General features: G+C 38.3%; 1 protein-coding gene and 2 long non-coding RNA genes across 3 annotated transcripts; 1 reads left to right on the plus strand and 2 right to left on the minus strand.

Annotated features, from left to right (window-relative positions):
* Positions 1 to 4: 4 nt before the first annotated feature.
* Positions 5 to 23,486, minus strand: LOC109148796. Its single transcript, XR_002048884.1, has 3 exons — positions 23,474 to 23,486; positions 12,773 to 12,780; positions 5 to 97 (listed from the first exon to the last, which is right to left on the minus strand). It is a non-coding gene; the product is annotated as an uncharacterized LOC109148796 (long non-coding RNA).
* LOC109148794 (FT-interacting protein 1) lies at positions 3,355 to 6,959 on the plus strand. Its single transcript, XM_019296525.1, has one exon. It carries the CDS (start codon positions 3,551 to 3,553, stop codon positions 6,617 to 6,619), a length of 3,069 nt encoding a protein of 1,022 aa, XP_019152070.1. The 5' UTR covers positions 3,355 to 3,550; the 3' UTR covers positions 6,620 to 6,959.
* LOC109148797 lies at positions 10,138 to 11,477 on the minus strand. The gene is made up of 2 exons (XR_002048885.1): positions 11,373 to 11,477; positions 10,138 to 10,526 (listed from the first exon to the last, which is right to left on the minus strand). It is a non-coding gene; the product is annotated as an uncharacterized LOC109148797 (long non-coding RNA).
* Positions 23,487 to 23,832: the final 346 nt, after the last annotated feature.

Below are 23,832 nucleotides of genomic sequence, written 5' to 3' on the forward strand. Positions count from 1 at the left end.
TACATTTGCATACATATTGACTTGATCCGACCTGATCCGTCTCACGAATAAGGATCCGTGAGACAATCTCACACAAGTGTGACCCATTTTCGAATCACTCCGTGTAGTTTGAGCTACTTATTTCTTTACTTTAAGTTCTACACACTTTACTCTCAAATCTTTAATTTTATTAATATTTATTTGATGAAAAGTGATGAAACTAATTGACCCGGACTCTAAACGGATATACTAAACTCGCATAAATTAAAGGGATAAAAATGATAAATGAGAAGAATTGTATTAGTATTGAATGGATAAGTGTATTGACGTTACAAGAATGCTGTAGAAATTGGACATGATACTGCAATAATTGAACCATACCAATTTATACAAGGAGACTCCAACTAATCTAGCTAACCTCGTAGTAAGCTATAGAACCGAGTCAAGACCCGCGCGCGTGGGCTGTAGGGTTGGGCCAAATCCAGTCGTCTAGGACCCAGAGATGGGCTCCGAGGTGTCCGGTGACAGTCCTGGCCAGGCCCAGCACGTACCCAGGCTTTAATTTGGGACTCGAATACTCGCTTCCGTGTACAATCGTCTAGCCAGCCTCATCGGGAACGCCCCTTGCTTACCCTGAACATCCGGGCTTCTTTTCACTTGATTTGAATCATTCATTTTTTTTTTGGACCGATTCTAATATTTTTATCAAAAACCTATCCTTAATTTATTGTATTGATATTTATTTGATGAAAACCTTGTGTTGAGACTTCTAGATACATTAACACTACTACACTAGCAAGTAGATTAGCTTATCTACTAATTCATTTATTACCAAAAGTCAACACTATCGTTACTGTTAACCCATTTTACCTCATTATTTTCGGCCTTAGGGCAACAATATTGTAGAATTTTCTTTTGTAAAGATTCAAATATACATGTGTACCTTATTGAAATATATTACTCAGTTTTATCTCATTTTGTTTGTTTACATCAAGTCATCAATTAACAAAATTTTACTTAAAATTATTCACAATCAAAATGTTTGTAATATTATTAGTTTAATATTATCATATAAAGTTTATATATTTATAAAACTATTTCAAAATACTACTAAATACAAAAATTTAAAATTTAAAATATAAGAATACTTATAGAAAATATACGAAGAAAGAAGAATTTATTTAACTAATAAAAAAGTAAATGAGACAAAATAAAATGACATTCAAGTAATAATTTTTAAACCATATACAAATTAAGCTTGCTTAATTTCATTTGTCGTAAATTGATCGATTTTAATATAAGTTAATTACGTGAAATTCTATTTAGAATAAAATTTGATATAAAAATAATTTGACAAATAAATTTATTTTACTTTAATTTTTATTGACTAATTAACAAGAATATTAAGACTATCCTTTCAATCATGAATTCAAATCTCATTAAAAGCTATGTTTTATATAATGTTGTGTAGATTGTAATAGAGATTTATTAGTTGGAAGCATATTATTTCACATAAAAATAGAATAATAATATTTTCTTCTCATAATTTTATCTCATAATATTCATCTTCTAATGTGAATAATTTTTTGCTCATTGACTATTATGTTCTTACAGTGTATTGGTTGATCCTACACGCTAATAAAAAAGGAATATACTAATTAATCAAATATAATAAAATTAATGAAATATTGTTACGTAAAGAAGTAAATTCAGAAATAGAATGTATTATTATTTAGAAAAAAAATCTTAATAAACATTAAATCTTAAATTTGTAAGCTGAGTTTCCGGAACAAAAGTCACAACAATAAAATGATCAAAATTTCTTCTACTTTAATCCAAAGGCAACCACACAATTTGACGTAGTACGTAGTAAAATCCTACCGACATACGTGTACTCTTGGAGGATAAAGTTTGACGATTTTAGCACAAAGTTTATTGTGCTGTTGACCTTTGCGTCCTAATATCCACTTAATTATCCTCAAATTCAAAGAAATAATATTTTTCCCTTTTTATAATTTTTTTTTTAAATATTACCAACTCTATTATAAGATACTATCTGTTCAATATACTTTCTCTAACTGTTATAGCTCAAAGAGAAAATATCCGAAACTATTATAGTTCAAAAAATCAATACCCTACCCTCTGAATTTAATTGTATGACCTTTCCTCAAAAGTAAAAGTGTCAACTGAATACAATGTACTTATCCTTTTCATAATATTTATCTAACATGATTTATTTATCATCCCTAACTACCAATGCCACACAGCTTGTATTTTATGTTTTCTTTATATATAAAAAAATGTATAAATTGACGCGCCCATCACAGTTGAAAACGACATTCCTTTTATTTTTATTTTCTTTTTGAAAGCGACATTCCTTTTACTAGGAATGAAATATGACTTTCTCCTTAGGTTCCACGTATATACCCAAGTAACTTCTATAACGCTCCTATTTTAATTATTTATAGTAATCAAAATCACAATAAATTAATTATTTTTTGGGTTCTTTTTTTTTTTTGAAAATAATTATTTTTTGGGTTCAATTCAACAAACTTTTTATCTTGTAATGTAAATAAGTAATGTAAAAAATGTATAATGATTTTTTATAATTAGGAGACTGGTTTATAATTTTATCAAATTGGAAAAACATTAGAAATTTAAAACATGATAATAAGAATAATTAGAAATCATCAAATACATAAATAATTATATAATAGAAAGTTTCTAATGTCATTAACAATTTAGAAGAGAAAACGAAAAAGAAATGTAAAATTAAAAAAATTATAAATTTATGTTACATATTATACAAGTTATCATTACAATTAATTACACCTTTCAATTTTTTATTTTTTATTTTGGGTTAGAATCATACTCTTATAAAATATATTTTGGTAAATATGAATTACATTATTCTGCATACCTTTAATTTTGATTTATTTTTGTGATGCATCAATAAGGCGACATTTAAATTATGAGTCTTTTATTTAGACAATTAGTTATTTATAATTTAAAAAATACACTTTTCACTTTCTTATTTTTCTTATAAGGTGATTTTTATTTATTGAGTCTCGGTAAATTGATTGACCCACCATTAATTAAAACATAAATGTAGCTATTAATGTCCGCATGGGTAGCTCAACTAGTCATAGAGGTAAAACTTTGGAAGAATGACCAGGGATCAAGTCTCACCAACACCCGGGGTTGGGGTTCTTCTTTTTGGAAGAATAAATTTAGCTATTAATTATATGATGCCACTTTGGAAATTAGAAGGGAAGTTTTTAGGAAAATACAAGAGGGATTCATAGAATCGTAGGTGATAACGAAAAATTTGAATTAATTTGTGAAAAAATTAGACAAGTTTACAGAACTGAATTACTCTTTCCTCTTTCCTCAACAGAATCAAAGAGATATACGACCGGAATATTGCGGGGGACCATTCCCCAATTCAGTTTCTTTCTAAAACAAAAGTAGACACATCCATACCCATAACCCATATAATCACCATAGCCACCTAACACCGCCGCGGCGCCACCGTACGTTACGTTTCGTGCGCACAGTAGTTGAGTTTTTGATGGCGAGGCTTGTAGTTGAGGTGCTGGATGCGAGTGATCTTATGCCCAAGGATGGGCAGGGCTCGGCGGATCCCTTTGTGGAGGTGAGCTTTGATGGGCAGCGCCAGAGGACCCAGACCAAGAACAAGGATCTCTACCCGCAGTGGAACGAGAAGCTGGTTTTCAACGTTACTGATCCCGGCGACCTGCCCGCCAGGACCATTGATGTCACTGTTTATAGCGAGGGGAAACATGGCCACCATAGCAAGTTTCTTGGGAGAGTCAAGCTTTCTGGGCTTTCTGTTCCGTTTTCCGAGTCGGAAGCGGAAATTCAGAGATACCCGCTTGATAAAAGGGGGTTGTTTTCACATATTAAGGGCGATATTGCGTTGAAACTCTACTCTTTGCCGGGTCTGGGTAATCCCAATCCCGCTCCGGCGCCGCCGCCGCCGGTGCCCCAAGATTTTATACCCGAGGTGCCATTGAATACCGGGAGTGGCGCTGACCCTAGAGAAACCCCCGCCCCTCCACCTCCCCCACTCCAAGAAATCAACCCCAATTTGTTCGAGGAGGAGCCGAAGATAGAGAGCGAAACCAAGAAGAAGAAGAAAAAGGAGCCGGAAGTTCGGACTTTTTTCTCTGTCGGCGCCGCCGCCGCCGCCGGAGCTGGCGGAGCCGGTCCTCCGCCTCCTCCGGTTGCCGTCGAACCCCGGAGCGATTTCATGAAGGCCGGACCGATGCCTCCTGGGCTAATGCGTATGCAAATGCCGGGCGGGCAAAGGCCGGAGTTTGGCTTAGTTGAAACCAGGCCTCCTCTAGCTGCAAGAACTGGGTATTGGGGGAGAGACAAAACCGCAAGCACATATGATTTGGTAGAGCAGATGTATTTCCTCTATGTTCACGTCGTGAAGGCCAGAGATCTCCCCGTCATGGATCTCACCGGGAGTCTTGATCCCTATGTGGAAGTCAAAATTGGAAACTACAAAGCCACCACCAGGCACTTTGAGAAGAACCAGAACCCAGTTTGGAACGAGGTTTTCGCCTTCGCAAAGGAGAATATGCAGTCCCATATGATCGAGGTAGTCGTGAAGGATAAGGATTTCGTGAAGGATGATTTCGTGGGGAGAGTTGGATTTGATATCCTTGAAGTTCCTCTCAGAGTCCCCCCAGATAGCCCCTTGGCTCCTCAATGGTACAGATTGGTGGGGAAGAAAGGGGAAAGAATCCACCAAGGAGAAATTATGCTCGCCGTTTGGATGGGAACCCAAGCCGATGAAGCCTTCCCGGATGCTTTGCATTCAGATGCTTATGGTGTTAGCCCTCACAGCATGGCTCATACTCGATCCAAGGTCTATTTCTCTCCCAGATTGTTTTATCTAAGAGTTCATGTTATCGAGGCTCAAGATCTTGTCCCCGCGGATAAAGGGCGAATGCCCGAGGCTTATGTGAGATTGCAGCTTGGCCATCAGGCCAGGACTACTAGGCCGGCTCAGAGGCACATTAATCCGATGTGGAACGAGGAGATTATACTCGTCGCCTCTGAGCCTTTCGAGGATTATTTGATTATAGATGTTGTTGATAGAGTCGGGCCTGGTAAGGATGAAGTGATTGGGAGAATGATGGTTTCGATTCGAGATATTCCACCCAGGATGGGGGAAACCAGCAAGCTTCCCCCTTCTAAGTGGTTTAATCTCCTCAGACCTTCTCACGCCGATGAGGATGAGAAGAAGAAGGAAGTGAAATTCTCTAGCAAACTCCACGTCGTTCTTTGTATGGATGGGGGTTACCATGTTCTTGATGAGTCCACGCATTTTAGCAGCGATCTTCAACCTTCGTCCAAGCTCTTGAGGAAGCCCAGTGTTGGGATTCTTGAATTGGGGATTCTGAATGCCCAGAATCTGCAGCCGATGAAGGGGAAAGACGGTAGGCTTACCGATGCTTATTGCATAGCCAAGTATGGGAACAAATGGGTTCGAACAAGAACTGTGCTCAACAACCTGAATCCCCGATGGAACGAGCAGTATACGTGGGAAGTGTTCGATCCCTGCACGGTGATAACCATTGGCGTTTTCGATAATTGCCACATCCATGGCAAGGAGGACGCGAGAGACCAGAGGATTGGTAAGGTGAGAATTAGGCTTTCGACTTTGGAAACCGACAGAATTTATACTCATTTTTACCCGTTGCTAGTGCTTCATCCATCCGGGCTTAAGAAACACGGTGAGCTTCATTTAGCGATACGGTTTACTTGCACCGCTTGGGTGAATATGGTGGCGCAATACGGGAGGCCATTGCTTCCCAAGATGCATTACGTGAACCCTATCTCGGTTAGGCACATCGATTGGCTTCGCCATCAGGCGATGGTCTTAGTTGCTGCAAGGCTGACGAGGGCCGAGCCCCCTCTCAGAAGGGAGGTGGTCGAGTATATGTTGGATGTGGATTACCATTTGTTTAGCCTTAGGAGAAGCAAGGCGAACTTCAATCGCATTCTCTCGCTTTTCTCCGGGGTTAGTGCCGTCTGCCGGTGGTACTATGGAATCTGCTACTGGAAAAACCCGTTCACGACCATCCTTGTGCACGTGCTTTTCTTGATCCTCGTTTGCTACCCGGAGCTCATCCTCCCCACGGTTTTCCTATACCTCTTCGTGATTGGCCTGTGGAACTACCGGTTCAGGCCTAGGAACCCACCCGCCATGGACGCACGCCTTTCTCTGGCGGATAGTGTCCATCCCGACGAACTGGACGAGGAATTCGACTCGTTCCCGTCGAGTAGGCCTAACGAGATTGTGAGATTGAGGTATGACAGGCTGAGGTCTGTGGCGGGGAGGGTGCAGAGCGTTTTGGGGGACTTGGCAACGCAAGGGGAACGAGCTCTCGCCATTTTAAGCTGGAGGGATCCCCGGGCTACAGCCATATTCATCATCTTTGCTTTGATCTGGGCTGTGTTTCTTTATGTTACGCCTTTCCAAGTGATAGCGGTTCTCGTGGGGCTGTTCATGCTGCGCCATCCCCGGTTCAGGGGCAAGCTGCCATCGGTGCCCGTTAACTTCTTCAAGAGACTGCCAGCGAAATCAGACATGCTTTTGTGAGATTTTAAGGTTGTAATTATCAATCAATTTTTCTGGTTCAGTTCAAGTGTAACATATATGTATGTATGTATGGTTGAGTAAATAAATGGAAGGAATAAACTTGGCAGAAGAAGAAGAGACATAGCAGTGAAAGTGAGTTCCCTTTCTTTTGTCTCCCCCAGAATCAGAATCAGAATGTACTTCTTGTGTAGTGTTCATATGCAGCAGGGGAGGGGATGGGATTACAATTATATTCCTTTTGTTTCCTATTCCATTGTAGATTAGATGATATTCAATATTGTATTGATTATTGGATTATGAGGCCATCAAATAAATTCATATAACCTCTCTTATTTCTTAACTTAATTCTTATCAGTTTCTCCACTTGAAACATGCTTAGTTTTTGTCTTTGTTGTCAGATGAGGAGGCTGAGTCCTTTATAATTTCACGACTTCCAAAACTGACCATATAGGCATTATACCAACTCGTGTAATCTTCTCAGTGGCTGATGGCAAATTATAAGGGTCGTTATATTATGGACCGGCGATTATGCACCGCGCATCAAAACGGCGTTGTTTCTTTTAAGTAAAGAAACATCGCGCTATTAGTGTTAACGGAGTGACACTACAGTGTATTTAACGGACACTGCCTCACATATTATTTTTTATATTATAAAATGAAACTGTAGTTATATCATACTGTAATTGTGGTGAAATAAAACTGCAGTATATATAAAATGAAACTGAATAACATTTCACATATTTGAGTGTATATTGTACAATGAAGCTGTAATTATATCGAAATGATCATGTAGTTGTGTTATAATGAAACTATAGTGTATATAAAATAAAATTAAATAACATTTTCACATATTTGAGTGTATGAATATTGAATGAAACTGTAGTTAAATCGAAATGAAACTGTAGTTGTGTTGAACTGAAACTGCAGTGTATATAAAATGAAACTGAATAACAAAGTTATTTTTTGCGGAACGACGCAAAATAGATTCCGTTTCTTTTAATTAAATAAAACGACGTCGTTTTGATGCACGGTGCATAATCGATTATGCACCGCGGTGCACGATATAATTTGCCAAATTATACCATGGAGCAAGGGTATTATCATGTTAAAAAATGACATTCACATTATGTGTTTATAATTAACATATTAGGTGAATTATGTGCCTGTAAATTAAATTGAATGCACATGATACATTAACTTCATATTATGTCTTCAATTAATATATTATGTGTCATTAATTTATTTACAGGTACATAATCGGTTAAATGATGTCACATAAAATATGTTAATTGGAACACATAATAATTTGTAGATCATAGTTTATAATACAAGATAGACCTTGATCCATGGTAGAACATTTGGTAGCTAATGTACCCTGTATACTCCTCGGGTCAATCACAAGCATCGCTATTTTAAAAAAGATTTTGGTACATTGAAACCAAAAAAAAAAAAAAAAAAAAAAAAAAAAAGCTGTTAAAAAAAATAATTAAAGTTGTCATTTATTTAATGTGGTCATTCTGAGATATAATTTTGAGTGAGTCTATATTTCAGTTTTTATAAGTGGACTATGGTACACACAACACTACGGATCATAGTTGTCAAATAAAACTGTAATAAAATTAAAATGATACTTTAGTGTTGTTATAATGAAACTAGTGTGCGTAGAAAATGAAACTAAAAAAATAAAGCTAATTCAATAACGTAAATTATCAAATTAAATTATAGTATAATTAAAATGATACTTTAGTGTTGTTACACTGAAATTAGTGTGTGTGGAAAATGAAACTAAAATATAGAGCAATACAATAACATATATTGCCAAATGAACCTAAGGTGTAATTATAATAATCCTTCAACATTACTATAATTAAACTAGTGTGTGTATTTTCAAAAAAAAAAAAAAAAAACTAGTGTTTGTATAAAATGAAACTAAAAAATAGAGTTTATGCAATAATGTATATTATCAAATTAAACTATAGTAGAATTAAGGAAAAATTGTACTTTTCGTCTCTAAGTTATAAAGTAATTGTAGAATTCATCCTTAATTGTTGGTTTTTCTCACTTTTCGCCCCTAAGCTATAATTAACATTGCACTTTTCGTCCATTTACTAACAAAACATTAGGGAAGAAAAGTCAGCACTAGAAGTTAGCTTATGGACGAAAAGTGACCACGAGAAGTTAATAAAAACAACGAAAATGGCATCACCAATGATATCTTATTAGCTTAGGGGGCGAAAAGTGAGCAATACCAACAATTAGGGATGAATTCTACAATTACGCTATAATTTTGGGACGAAAATTGCAATTTTCCGTAAAATTAAAATAATACTTTGTTTGTGAAAAATTAATCTGAAAAACAAGCAATACTGTCAAATGAAACTAAGATGTAATTAGAATGATACCTACTTCATGGTCCACGCTGCTACATGGATCATGCTCCATAGTAAAATTTTATTCTATATTTAATTTGAGTATGATCAAAGTGGATTCAAATGCTCCTAGTTGAGATGATGAATTTGATATATTATATACTCAAAATTGATAAAAGATAAATGATAAATTGATTCTCGAAGTGTATTAAACTATTCATTGAGTATGGAGAAATGAGGTTAGAAAGGTTTTTATGTACCCTTTGTCCCACATTGAAAATGACTGGTTTTGCAAATCAAAATCCAAAATCAACTTTTCAAAGAGTTCAAATTGTGCAGCCAATGACTTTTTGTCACCGTCACAAGGTTGGATTCTAGGCTGTGTAAACTAAGACTACAACACAAATTTTAAATTTTAGAGGCCCAATATTTAATTTTTACTTAATTAATTTAGAAATAAAAACTAAATTTTTTTAATTAAACTTAAAAAGCTCCATGAAAAAATAGTAAGAACTTGTGTTTATTGTATTTCAATTTTGACTTGGAGGTCAGAACTTCAAAACTTGTGTGTTGGTATAACTTTCGACATCTTCCTATTTTTTTAATACTTTTACATTGCGAGTTTGCATACAGTATTATTATTATTATTATTATTATTGTTGTTGTTGTTGTTGTTGTTGTTGTTGTTGTTGTTGGACCTCCCCACAAAAATCTAAAAACTAGCCATGCCTGCCTGTAGGGGTGCATGTAAAAATTCAAAATGAGCTTCAAAAGCTAGAAGCAAACCAAATTCTATTTTTAATTTTGACAATTGTTAGAGAGTAAAATAGGGAAATTACACTTCAAACCTTAAATAGATTTTAACTTAAATGTAAAATCCATTATTTTAGATCAACGAACCTCAAATGGAATTTAACTTATTGAGTGAAATTCATTATTATAAATCAATTTGCACTATAATAAATCACTCGAACTTTTGAGCTGACTAGACCATCCAGGTCGAGGGCATTAATTCCAATGTATGGTATGGTGCGACCCCGGCCCCGACAAAATCATAGACAAAGTTGTTAGATTCAAAAAGTACGTTTAATTAAACTGCATTTAACAGGAACAAATAATGGGATACAATAGTAGTTGAGTGAATAGTGATGAAATAAAATCAAGTTGAGTCAACTGCATACTGAGAGGGACTGAGAAGGGAAGGGGATTTATGATCACACCAATTATCTCATCAACCAAACACAACTACCACCATTATTACTATGGAATTGGGACAAGATGAGATGAGATTCCGACAACATAAATACAACTGTTTCGTAGATACTAATGATAGATGTTTGGTTTTTGAGAATAAGTCAACTAACAATTAAAATAGCACATGCACTGATAGCCCTCTCGAAGCTTGGAATTGGCTAAGCAAACTCCATTCCCATTCTTTACTTGAAAGCAACGCAGCTTGCAGGAAGAAAGGTTACATCCATCTGATTCCATCACTGCCATGCACCTCCCTTCACCTTCACTCATTATTACACTCTCCCCTGAAATATAAATGAATATATAACAAACTTAATTCACAAATTTGTTAAAGAAACTAAGTAAATATTGTTAAGACTTATTACTGTATGGTATTGTCAGTAGTAGTTCGCCTATTCATTTGATTTTGTTGTAACTCGTTTCCTTTTCTTCGGGATTGTTCTCTATTTATTCTGTTGCCTTGAGGTGAATAAACGTGTACTATTCAGTCTCTTACAAATATAATTCCCTTTCTCTTTCTTGTTTGTGATGTATTTGTGGTGAATTATGGCAACATAATAACACATACAAGAAATTCTATAACGTTTGCATTGAATTGCAAGAATCTTTTTTTTTTTTTTTTTAATAAAGAAAATACCCGAGATGATAATAATTAAATTTGCATTAGTATATTGTTAGGATCAATCGGGTCATATTTTTGAGAAATAAGATGCTAGACTTAGCCCGACTTGAACTCGCTCAGCTCGTAGCGAAGGCGCGCACAATTTTATATTCTTATATACCGCGCGCCACAGTTTCGAAAGACAATATATTAGACTTGACCTTTCACCGGCCTCCACCCAACAATCGGCTAACCACCCACTGCTGAACTTGACCCTTCACTGGCCTCCGCCCAACATATATATATATATATATATATATATATATATATATATATATATATATATATATATATATATATATATATATATATATATATATATATATATATATATACTGCTAGTCAATAAAAGTCAATTTCATGCACTACTAAGACGACATCTAAGTTTATTTTGTGTGTGCAAGTGGCCGGACTCTTAGCTAGGTGTGCTATTAAGTGGCTAAAAATGAAAATAAAAGGGATTTTAAACCTGGAGAGACAAGGATAGCCATTGACAAAGCAATAAAAATGAAGAAATGTTGGAGCTTCATCTTCAACTTCTAAATTGTTGTATGATCGAAATGCCTTAATTTCTGTAAACCTATTTGCAACTACAACTGTGTTGTACCATGGTGCTATATATATGCACTAAATTCACACAAGTTGGAGTTTATTATATATGTAGAAATCCATTTCGTACAGTTTCCATATGAAAAAGGTAGACTAAAAATATGGTTATTTTCATTATCTTTTACAAGAAGAAGAATATTTTAGATTTTCTGATATTAACAAAAATGATTGTTGGGTTACATGCTTTATGTCTGATTATGGCACGATATTGGGGAGGAAATACCTCTTGAGAAAATAATAAGCATATTTAAATTTTGTTAAAGAAAGAAAAGAAAATGAATAAAAATTGTGATCCCGTTCTTTCTCTAACCAATCAGAACATGTCATGTTTGTAATATATGAAAAAAAATTGTAAAAAGTGGGAGTACATATAGCAAAATGTTACTATACTTTTTGAGAGTCAAGATTGGCAAGTGGGATTGTGGAGCTGGTAAAGCTTCAAAAAGAGATATTCATGAATGCCTTTTTTTTGCAAGTGGGAGTAGCTAATATAGGATAATTAGTTGAGCTCCCACCAAACTGAGAGTGGCTTATTAACATTGAATTGGTTGTGAAATTGAAAGGACAATATCCTAAATCATTTCATGACTCTTGTTAACACTTAACAACCATTACCAATATAGTGTTTGTCCAAATATATATAATGCATTTAATGTCAAGCAGGCCCGGTCCAATCATTTTATAGGCCCCGGGCGTAGCAACAAAAATGAGCCCTATATGAAATTAATATACTACTTCCGTTTCATTTTATTTGTCTGGTTTGATTAAATATATATATATATATATATATATATATATATATATATATATATATATATATATATATATATATATATATATATATATATATATATATATATATATATATGCTTCGAATCCGGTGCACTCCCTCTAATAGATGAGACCATGAGGCCTCCTAATATCCATTGATTCAATTTCCATCAATGGTTAAGATTATAAGAGATTAGGGTAGTAATTAAGGACATTTTCTAATGTAAATGATATATTAGTAATTGTAATTCTAATTTATTTATGGACATAATATTATTGGAATATGTAGCATTAAATTAGGGAGTTTATGGATGGAAATTAATACTTTGAATTACTACAAAGGCTGATGAGGTGAACTTGGCGTGAACAAGGCTTGAGGAGAAAACGAACGGGTAAGTGCATTTACGTGCCATCGTCTGTGCATACGCTGAATATTGGGGTTTTTTTCCACTAGGATGGTGGGAGCGGGGTGGGGGTTGGTGGACGAACTAGAATATCTGTTATGTGCATAGCGTGTGCGTGTTCAGGTGGTTGCATACAGGTCTGTTTGTGAAACCGATATGTTGACGGGAGGATGCATAGACAACAATGAGTGTATTTCGCCTGTGAAAGATTGTGAAAAAAAAATCACAACAACAATCCTTATAATATGGAACCACTATATGCACAGGCCTTTTCTTGTGCGTGATTTCTTGTGGTTGGCTTGTTTTACAAGGAATATATTGTAAAAATTAATAGTTTTTTTTTTTTTTTTTTTTTTTTTTTTTTTTTTTTTTTTTTTACAGTGGTGTGCGCATTTGTATGATTTGGCGTTTGCAAATTTTTGGAAAATGAACTTAGCATCATGTCGTTTTTTTAGTTTTGTTTTTACACTGGTGTGTGCATTTTTATGGTATGGCGTGTGCAAATTTTTAGCAATGGAACTTTGCATCATGTGGTCTATTGTACACGTCATAACACTCCAACGCACACACCAAACACAAAAAACAAAAGCATATGAAGAAATGCAAAGGTCATGCGCTTTTATATTCTACATGCAATAACATTAAAAAAATATCATGGTTTATATACATTAAAAAAAAAAAACCAACAAGAACTAACGCACACACCATACTATAACAATGCACACACCGCTGTAAGATTGCATTTTAAAATAAAACGGTAATAAAGGCGTGCGCATTAAACTGGTGTGTGCTTAATGAAGTAGGTGAATGCGTAGGAATGAGCACGTAGATATTTGCTAATTAGGTTCTATTTCACAATCTATGGCCTGTGCGCACACGGGTGACAGTGTGTGCGTAATGCTGGTGACAGTGTGCATTCGAGGTATAAGGCGCATGTGTTATGCTGAAATTCTATTATTGCACAGACGTCATTATTATCATGCACATAGCAAAATGTGACAGTGTATATCGCGCAGCAGATTCCCACATACCAGAAATGTGATGCGCACAAACTACAATGTGGTAACGAAAAAAGAAAATGTAGTCCCAACAAAACATAAATTGATCATTGACCCGGCATAGCCATTTACTAATAAAAACTTTAGGAAATGAAAACAAAATGAAACAAATCAAGATACAATCATCTAAGGCTCATGGAATAAAAATAGCAATATCAACTATATAAGATATAGGGAATAACATATTTAATGTAGATTAGCAGCAAATAAGGCTCTTTAAACTTCTATATGCCAGATGAATAGCTTCAATCCCTTCCTTTTCGTGAGCAACAACAACATTAGGAACCCACGTCCATAGTTGAGTATCATTTGTGATCGTGGGAATATAAGGCAAAGGCTACAAAAGAAATAAATATGATTATAGACATTAACAAAGAACAACATGCATCAAAATAAGTTAACAATATTCCATTGTCAATGAGAAGATTGCAAGAGCAAACATTAATAGGGGTTTGCAAAAACATTTAACATCATAAATAATTCCAATTTTCCACATCAAAGTGGAGTATAATTATGATGGAGGGATGACAATTAAAAACCAATCTGCAGGCACCCACTCGCACCCAATACGCACAAGTAAGGTTTTTTCAAGGGTGGTGGGTGGGGATTGGGTGTGGATGTGAAAATTAAATCCCATTCAAATCCATTGCCAGCAGAGGGTGAAACTCCCACTCAAATCCATCCGAAGCGCAGACCATATATAGCAAAATAACAGAGATCATATATCTTAAACACAACATGACTCTTGTTTTTCCAGAAACTCACTTCATAAAGCTAAAATCTTCCTACAATTTTTCAGCAACCAATCACAAATATTTCGACTAAAGTTATGAATCTCCAGATCTACTTGCATCAAGTCCAAAAACTGAAAACAAAACCCCTGAAGATAAATTGGAATAAGGGTATCAAACAAGTATAAATGAATAAGAACAAACTTGTTTCCCCCATTTTTCCTAAAACTTGATAGATGAAGCAAAGCAACCAAGGGAACCTAGTCATTACCATCCTACAACAGTCACCCACCATCCTACAACAAGCACCATCGAGAACATACTCTCACCGGCCGGAACCCCAACCATCCGACAATGGTCACCCAGCACTGCCAGACCAAAACCCCCCAAATTGGTACAAATTACCAGGTCTAACATCCAAAAAAAAAACAAAATACACCCAACCCTGCGGAACCCTAAACCCCCCAAAAGAAAAATAAAAAAAAAACATGAACGAACAAAAAAAAATCACCTTCCTTTCAAAAAAAAAAAAAAAAAAAAAAAATCACCGCCACTACCCATAGCTCCCACCATGCCGGAAAAATCATGAAAACAAATACACAATGAAACCCAATAGAAAACGAAAAGAAAACATGAAATCAGAATACCTTGTTGACACCCGGAAGAATTCCTCTTTTGTCGCTTTGAATGCCTGAAGAAAGAGCTAGCCATTGAGATTATCACGCCACTACAGGCAGAAGCGACATCAGAAAATCCACTAGCTCGACAAAGACGGATGAGCGAGCGCCGAAAAATTATCGAGGAAGATTAAACTCTGTGGAGACTGAGGAGTGAGATATTTCACAAAGCTACGATCGAAAAAAAAGAATTGAGAATAAAAAAGATTTTTCACCTTCCAATAAAAAGTAAGAAATAAATAAGGTAATATAATAAATATAATGCCAAAAAACTAGAATGCCCCTGCCTAGTAAATAAATCAGCTCACAGCCTTAAAAATGCAAAACAATCTCATGCTTTGAAATGAAAAAAATAAAAGACCAGGATCTAGGCTCACGAGCTCACCTGGCAAGAGGGGATGCACCGGATTAAATATATATATATATATATATATATATATATATATATATATATATATATATATATATATATATATATATATATATATATGTAACTGATCACCCTAAATACTTGATCTCCAATCACACCAAAAGCTGTAGTCTTGTGATGTCAATGATCCACAATTCTCTTTTAACACGAAAGAAGGAATCCATGTACTAAGTATTTTGATACAAAAATACAAGTGGTTATTCTCATTCAAGAAACTTGATTAGTTAGGTTTACTTCCCTTTCGAGACAGAAATATTTCACAAAGTTTCTTTGTCCTTCGGTGCTTAGCCATTTACTCCAAAAACCAATGATCAATTCACCTTGAGTTACTTTGCCTTTGAACTTAGAAAGAGGTAAAGGCTTGCAACCCCAACTCCCTCAAGGAGAACTTTAAGTAGTAGCAGTTTTCGATCTATCTATGCGAAGCCTTCCAAGGTTGAACAACTTTTGGAGTTGAAAGATTAGATAGAGAAGCGACAATTTACGTGTTCATGTAGCAAGGGAGCCCAAAAGCACTACTTAAAATTCTTTTGGAGTTGGAGAGACAAGGAAGGGGACATCGAAAGAAGAAATAAATAAACTTGTTGGCAAGATTGTGAAAGCTCGTGGCATATCTACTTTAGGGAAAGCAGTGTAGGAGGAGCATGATCAGAAGATATACCAAGCTAGGGTTGTATTGGAAGAGATCAACTACAATTACTTGCATGGGTGCTTTGGAAAAGATAAGAAGGCTACCTTCGAAGCACTCAAGAAAGGTGGTTTAGATGAAGTCTTCAAATTTCCTCAACATTCCAGGGTACAACAAGGAGAAGTTTAACAGTTTCCTGCGTACCTATTAGGAGTTCGAGAAGTAGCGGAGGAAGAATTTGAAGATGAAGATCAAGACCTAATAATGGTACAACAAGTTGTATATTGAAGTGAAGAATATAGGAGAAATGGCCAAAAGAGTTAAAGAGAATATGGAGAACAGACCATACAAGAGACTAAGGAGGTAATAAGGTTGGTGATGCTGAAACTTAGGGGAGGAATTGGGCATTAGGAGGTGTAAGGAAGATTATCTATGTTTTTGTTTATAATTTCTTTTGAAAATTTTGTAATATGTTGTACTCACTTGTTTCGAGTAATAAAGGTTGTTCTTTTGAGGGTGTGTGAGTACTTAGTATATACCATTGAAACTAGGGAGATGCTACTAGGTGCCAACGCCACTCTCGTGGTCGTTGGAATCTCAATTAGCTTCAAGCTCTACTCTCATCGTGACTCAAAGCCATTGAAGCATTTTATCAAACATGTGGTGTTCGCATCTCTTTCCAACCCCTTTTTCTCAAAGGTGAATTGGATTAGTGAGAGGTGTGGCTATGGTGTTGCTTTATTCTCATAGTAACAACACTTTGTCCATGTACCGCTTGCATAATTTGGCCACAACCATACAAGAGTCCATACAAACCATCAAACTCACAACTAGATTCATCATCAAATCATTACACTAGCTCATAAATCAATTAAATCACATAGCATCAATCACAAAAGATGACTTAATCCAATCCCTAATTGAATCTAGCTAAGCATGGATTGAAATGTAAATGAAAGCATTAATTGAAACAAGAGACATTATAATCAAATTTGGAAGAAAGAAAATGCAAAAGAAACATGAAAGACTTCACTTGAATTAATAAGAACTAGGGAAAATGAAATCTGAAAATTCAAGATGAAATATGGAAATGTTCTTCAAATGTTTCCAGAGGTTTTCTCTCCCATAAAAACTTGGAGAGAGAGTGGAGAATGAAAAGTTGTCTAAAAATAACCACTTAGGGCTATTTATACCCCTCAAATCACTCTAAAAATACCATTTAAAAAGGATTCTGGGCCTGTGGTCGCGATCGAGTTCACGCCGTGACCTCGACCATGACCACCCACTATGCGCAGTAGTTCTAGTTTCTAGGCCATTTCTCACATTGTAGACGTTCGAACTAGCCTTTGTGGTCTTCATGAAAGTTGTAGCCATTTGCATTTCCGTTCGAATGCCACTTAAAATCACCTCATTTGGACACGCTTAGCTCGAGATATGCTCAAAATACCGAGACGTCACCTGGCAGAGAAAAGTGCAAATTAAAGCAAAATGTAGTCACGTTGGTAGTCACGTCGTGAATGCTAGTGTGACCCATGTTTTTCACTTCAAAATGCGTATTCTTCTCATTTGTTTCTTTGGATCTCCGAGTCATGTCATGATACTTCCAACTAGCTCTTTTTCACTTTCTTGACCTCTCATGACTCCTGGAACACACCTTTTGTGTCAAGTAGATGACTTCAAAACACATACAATTGAGCTCCAATTTGCATGATGTTACAACCAATGTCTTCATATCATCTAAATGGCACAAAGGAATCAAATAAGAACATATTTAGCTTCCAATTAACATGAAACCATATGAGTTTTATATCAATTGTGCATATAAATGTACTAAGAATTAGCATTTTTCAAATCTCCCCACACTTGGACATTGTTTGCCATCAAGCAAGACAAAACAAAGACAAGCAAATATAAGTGCTAAGAATGAGAATTGAATTATCTGAACAGTTACAACCGAACGAGAATACATCAGAGATAAAAGATAACTTAATGTGAAACTCTCCTATCTAATAGGGAGCTCAGGTCAATTAAATCTAAACCACACAAATAAAGAAATATAAAACTATATACTATAACATTTATTAACACACCCCCTCAAGCTCAAGGGTGGTGCGAGATGGCATTGAGCTTGTCGCGAAGAAGCGTGAACCTGGGTCCCGTGAGTGGTTTAGTAAAGATGTCTGCAAGCTGGTCCTTCGTAGAGACAAAGTTGACAACGAAGTCTCCAGAGGTAACCTTATCCCGGACAAAGTGATAATCAATCTCGACGTGTTTGGTCCTTGCATGAAACACGGGATTGGCACATAGATAAGTTGCCCCAAGGTTGTCACACCAAAGAGTAGCTGGCTCGGAAGAGTGAAGTCCTAGTTCACGAAGTAGTGACACAACCCAAGTAACCTCTGCAGAAACATCAGCAAGGGCCTTGTACTCAGCTTCTGTGGATGACCGAGCTACCGTTCGTTGCTTTCTGGACAACCAGGATATTAGGTTAGAACCAAGAAACACTGCATAGCCACTGGTGCTCTTCCTATCAATCAGGCAACCTGCCCAGTCAGAGTCTGAGAAAGCATGTATGGCTGTTGACGTCGATGAAGTAATACGCAAGCCATAACTGATAGTGCCCTTTATGTATCGTAACACCCGTTTTGCCATGCCCCAATGCTCATCTGTCGGTGAATGCATGAATTGACACAGGCGATTCACAGCGTAGGACAAATCCGGGCGCGTGATCGTTAAGTACTGCAGTGCCCCAACAATACGCCGGTAGTGTGTTGGATTTTCATAAGAAGTTGTTGTAGAGACGGCTGACGTTGTGACTGATTCCGGTGTGGTGAGGGATTTGCAGTCAAGCATCCCAGCACGGTTCAGTAGGTCTGTCATGTACCACCGTTGAGAGAGAATGAACCCACTATCTGTACATATGGTCTCGATTCCCAAAAAGAAGCCCGGTTTGCCCAAGTCTCGGATTTTAAAGGTAGATGCTAGACGCTGTAGTAAGGTGTTGATTAACAGTGCATCATTCCCCATCATGATGATGTCATCAACGTAGACCAGCAAAAACACCCGAGACGCGCCTGATGTGTAATGAAACAAAGAGACATCTGTTTTCGACGAGGCAAACCCTGCAAGGAGTAAGAAATCATGTAGCCTTTTGAACCAAGCCCGTGGGGCCTGCTTCAAACCATATAGTGAGCGCTGCAGATGGCATACGTGATCCGGGTGTGCTGGATCTTCGTAACCAGGCGGCTGCTTCATGTACACAGTATCGGCTAAGTGTCCATTTAGGAAGGCATTATGTACGTCTAACTGGCGCATCGTCCAGTTGGATGAAACAGCAAGAGAAAAGAGCAGCCGTACAGTGGTAGGCTTAACCACCGGGCTGTAGGTGTCGAAGAAATCCTCGCCTGCTACCTGGTTGAACCCTTTGGCTACCAGACGGGCCTTATAGCGCTCAACCGAACCATCAGCTGTGCGTTTGATGCGGAACACCCATTTGCAGCCAATAATGTTCATGTGGGGTTCTGGAGCAACCAAACGCCAAGTGCTGTTGTGAAGCAGCGCATTGAACTCCTGGTCCATGGCCTCTCGCCACTGTGGATGGCCTACAGCCTGGGAATAACACGTAGGATCAGTTGTGACGTGTAAAGCCTGAAACTGCTCATCTGTGCCCCGAGTCTGATGACGAAGGCGCATCACATGACCACGGTCTTGAGGCTCGGTACGACGCCGTTTTGTCTTAGCACGAGGTGGTGCCGTGACAGCTCGAGGCATGGGTTCACGTTCTAAGGGTACGGGTTCAGCCTCTGGTACCGGGATGATGCTGGTTGATGGGGCCATCGGGGCAAGTCGTGGGACTATGGGCCCGGACGCCCACGGCAATGAGGCAGGCGGTGTAGACGGGATGGGTGTTCTAATTGCAAATGGGAACACCGTCTCGTCAAACCGAACGTGACGACAGATATAAACCTTCCCAGTTGAATGGTCTACGCACCTATATCCCCTAAAAGACGGGGGATAGCCAAGGAAGACGCAGGGTGCTGAGCGATATTCCACCTTGTGCCGATTATAAGGCCTTAGGTAGGGATAGCACTGGCACCCGAAAATTCAAAAAAACGTGTATGGAGGAGACACTTTGTGTAGGGGAGAGTAGGGGCTGTCAAAGTTTAATACTGGTGTAGGAAGATAATTTATGAGACACGTGGCAGTTTCGAAGGCAAAGTCCCAATACTCAAGTGGTATTGAGCCTGCAGCGAGTAGAGCAAGACCCGTTTCGACAATATGCCTATTACGGCGCTCAACTCGCCCGTTTTGTTCATGTGTGTAGGCACATGACTGCCGATGGTGGATACCCAGTGTTTGAAACATTGTTTGTAATTTTCTGTACTCACCCCCTAAATCCGATTGGACACATTTGATAGAGCGCGAGAATTGTCGCTCTACCAACACCCGAAACAGTTCAAAAGTTTTATAAACATCAGATTTTACCCGTAACGGATAAAACCAACAGAACCGGGAGTAATCGTCTACAAACAGTAAAAAGTAGCGATTACCACTATAAGAGACTACCGGAGCCGGGCCCCATACATCAGTGAAAATTAAATCTAAAACATTTGTACTAGATTTATGAACTCTATCTAATTTAAAACGGGACGACTTGCCGAGGTGACAAGCCGTGCACGACTCTGCGGATTTTGACTTATTTGATGAAACTGGACAATCTTTAAGAATGTGTTTCTGAACGACCCCATGCGGGTGACCTAGCCTTCGGTGCCAAACGTCTTGTGTGGCCCGGGAACTGACGAACACAAACTGAGTGTTTGACAACGGAAGCTTGTATAATCCCCCGGAAGTTGGTCCCTTAAGCAGAATGTCCCTGGTTTTGGAATCCTTCACAATAAAACAGTCATTATGAAACTCAAAGTAAACACTGTTTTCTTTTGTAAATTTTTGTACGGAAAGTAAAGGGACCGATAGACACGGAACATGTAACACATTGGACAAATTTAAACACTTTGACACGGACGGGATCGATGCATGACCGACATGTGAGATAGTCAAACCTGCGCCGTTCCCGACCCGTAGCACATCGGGCCCGTTGTACTCATCCGACCGGGACATCATGCTTGCGTCCGGTGTGGCGTGTGCGGTGGCGCCGGTGTCAGGATACCATCCGTCCGCCGATGTAGCCGAGGGGGTCGCCGGAAGCTCGCCGGCGGTGGCAACGTGTGCTTCTGCCGGCGGCTGTGTTATATACCGCTTATAGCAGTACACCGCCGTGTGGCCTTGAGCACGGCAAATCTGGCATCGTAGAACACCATGACCATTCCGGCCACCTCTGCCCAGGTTGTTCCAGCCGTTGCCATTCCGTCCGCCTCGCCACTGCTGGCCCGAGCCGAAGCTTCGTCCGCCATCACCACTGGATCCGCGACCACGCCCCACGTATAAGGCCGTCGGATGGACACTGCCGCCGTCACCTACGGCCAAATAATCATCGGATATGATGAACTCCTGCACCGTTAAAAAATCGGCCAGTTGCGGGAGAGAGACCGCACTGTTGGTGGCGGTAAGTGAAGCAGCCAACACCCTCAGGTCTTGACGCAAACCCCGCAGACCATATAGGTTCTGCTCGGTGGATGATAGAGGCCGTCCGGCTTGCGCCAATGCTTCCACGAGAACCTCGGCACGTCCCAGGTACTCGGCCGTCGTCTGATTTCCTTGTCTCAACGTCTGGAATTGGCCTAAGAGGCTGAGACAGCGAGCTTCGGTGGAGGATCCAAGCGAGGAGGTGATCGACTACCAAACCGCCGCAACTGTCTCCCGTCCGACTGCTAGGTGCAGTACTTCATCGGACATGGAGGAGATCAGCAAGGATAAGATGGACTGGTTCTGCAAGACCCAGGCCTTGTATGCGGGGTTGAGAACGACAGCCGTGGTCGTCGTCGCACAGGAGCCCGACTCGCCGGAAGAGGTAGCGGCGATCGTCGGTGGAGGACACGGCGTCGAGCCGTCTACGTATCCCAGTAGATCCTGCCCCCGGAGGAAGGGGACGAGTTGAGTTCGCCAGAAGAGAAAATTGCGGCTGTTGAGCTTCATGGAGATGTGGTGGTGTGCACCGGAGAGGGAGACGCCGGTCGCCGGCGATGGGGAGCCACCGGCGGTCACTGTACGCTCGGAGGAGTGCGATGACATGGTGATCGGACGGTGGTGTTTGTGGGGTGGAGAGAGAAAATGATCGTAATCCTATCTGATACCAAATGAGAATTGAATTATCTGAACAGTTACAACCGAACGAGAATACATCAGAGATAAAAGATAACTTAACGTGAAACTCTCCTATCTAATAGAGAGCTCAGGTCAATTAAATCTAAACCACACAAATAAAGAAATATAAAACTATATACTATAACATTTATTAACACTAAGTACAGTCATAGAAATCATACCCTTTAAATGGTTGTGTAGACAAGCTATGCAAAAGAAGTCAAGAATGTGTTGTTCCTCCCCCTACTTTGAAGATAGGTTGAAGTGAGTGTGACACCCTCAATTAGATCCAATTTTAAGGAAATAAAAAAACCCCAAGATCACTCATTGTTTTTTGTGGGACACCTCTCAAACACACTTATCCACAAGCAAAGGATGTGATTCAATCCACAACCTCCACGGGTCTACCAAGCCAAGCCCACTAATGGGAACGATGCACACTGACTTTCCAAACTTTGCCACATGTGGCCCCAATAAAGACCCATTTAATCAAGTGTGATGGTGAAATTACTGGTTGAAAGATTTATGAGAGAGTTCATTAAAGCTTTACCAAGTATATATTAATCTAAGATAAAAAAGAATCATCCCTGATTTTGAAAGTCCAACACTCAATAATCAATAATCTTTCTCAATTGAAGGAAGGTAGAATATCATCCTAGTAATGAGACGTGGTGGCTAACCCTTGGCTATAGTTTGATTAGGTAGTGAATATTAAGTCGGCATGGTGTTCATAGCTTATTCCAAGAGCTGTTACCTAGAAGAAGCAAGTAGTCGTGCATGCGAAAAGCTTATCTTCACTTGTATTTTGTAGTAATACATACTGAAATTCTCCTTCGGATTATAATGAGAAGAGTAGAAAAATTTTCAGAACTACTATAAAAATCTCTCTTTCTCTCTCTAGCTCTATCTCTCACTTACATTACTTTATATCTTATCTTGCGAGTACCCAACCTTCATACTCGATTTCATACCAACACTCACAACAAAATTAAGCTACAAACTTTTTCTTTAAACTTGGCAAGTTTATTAAGAGTTAAGACTTCTGTTGCACTTAACTCACTTTAAAAATTATTTAAGTCTATTCAACCTCCCTCTCAGCCCCCCAGCCCCCATCCCTTCTAGAGTTTAACTTGCGTAGGACTAACATGTAGGTAAAGCAATCGTTATGCTATGGACCCGCGTTCAGCATTTCGGTGCCGTTAGTGGCACACTGGCACCGTTCTCTTCCACTTTTTTTTTTTTTTTTTTTTAAATTTCAGCCCACTTTGTTATAGGAGTATATGTTCATAATTTTATCACTATATGTTCATAATTGTAAGTTCATAATGTCAGAGCTTTGTGTTCATAATTGCATAACTGT

Source organism: Ipomoea nil, unplaced genomic scaffold (genome assembly GCF_001879475.1).
Source record: "Ipomoea nil cultivar Tokyo-kokei standard unplaced genomic scaffold, Asagao_1.1 scaffold2144, whole genome shotgun sequence".
NCBI lineage: Eukaryota > Viridiplantae > Streptophyta > Magnoliopsida > Solanales > Convolvulaceae > Ipomoea > Ipomoea nil.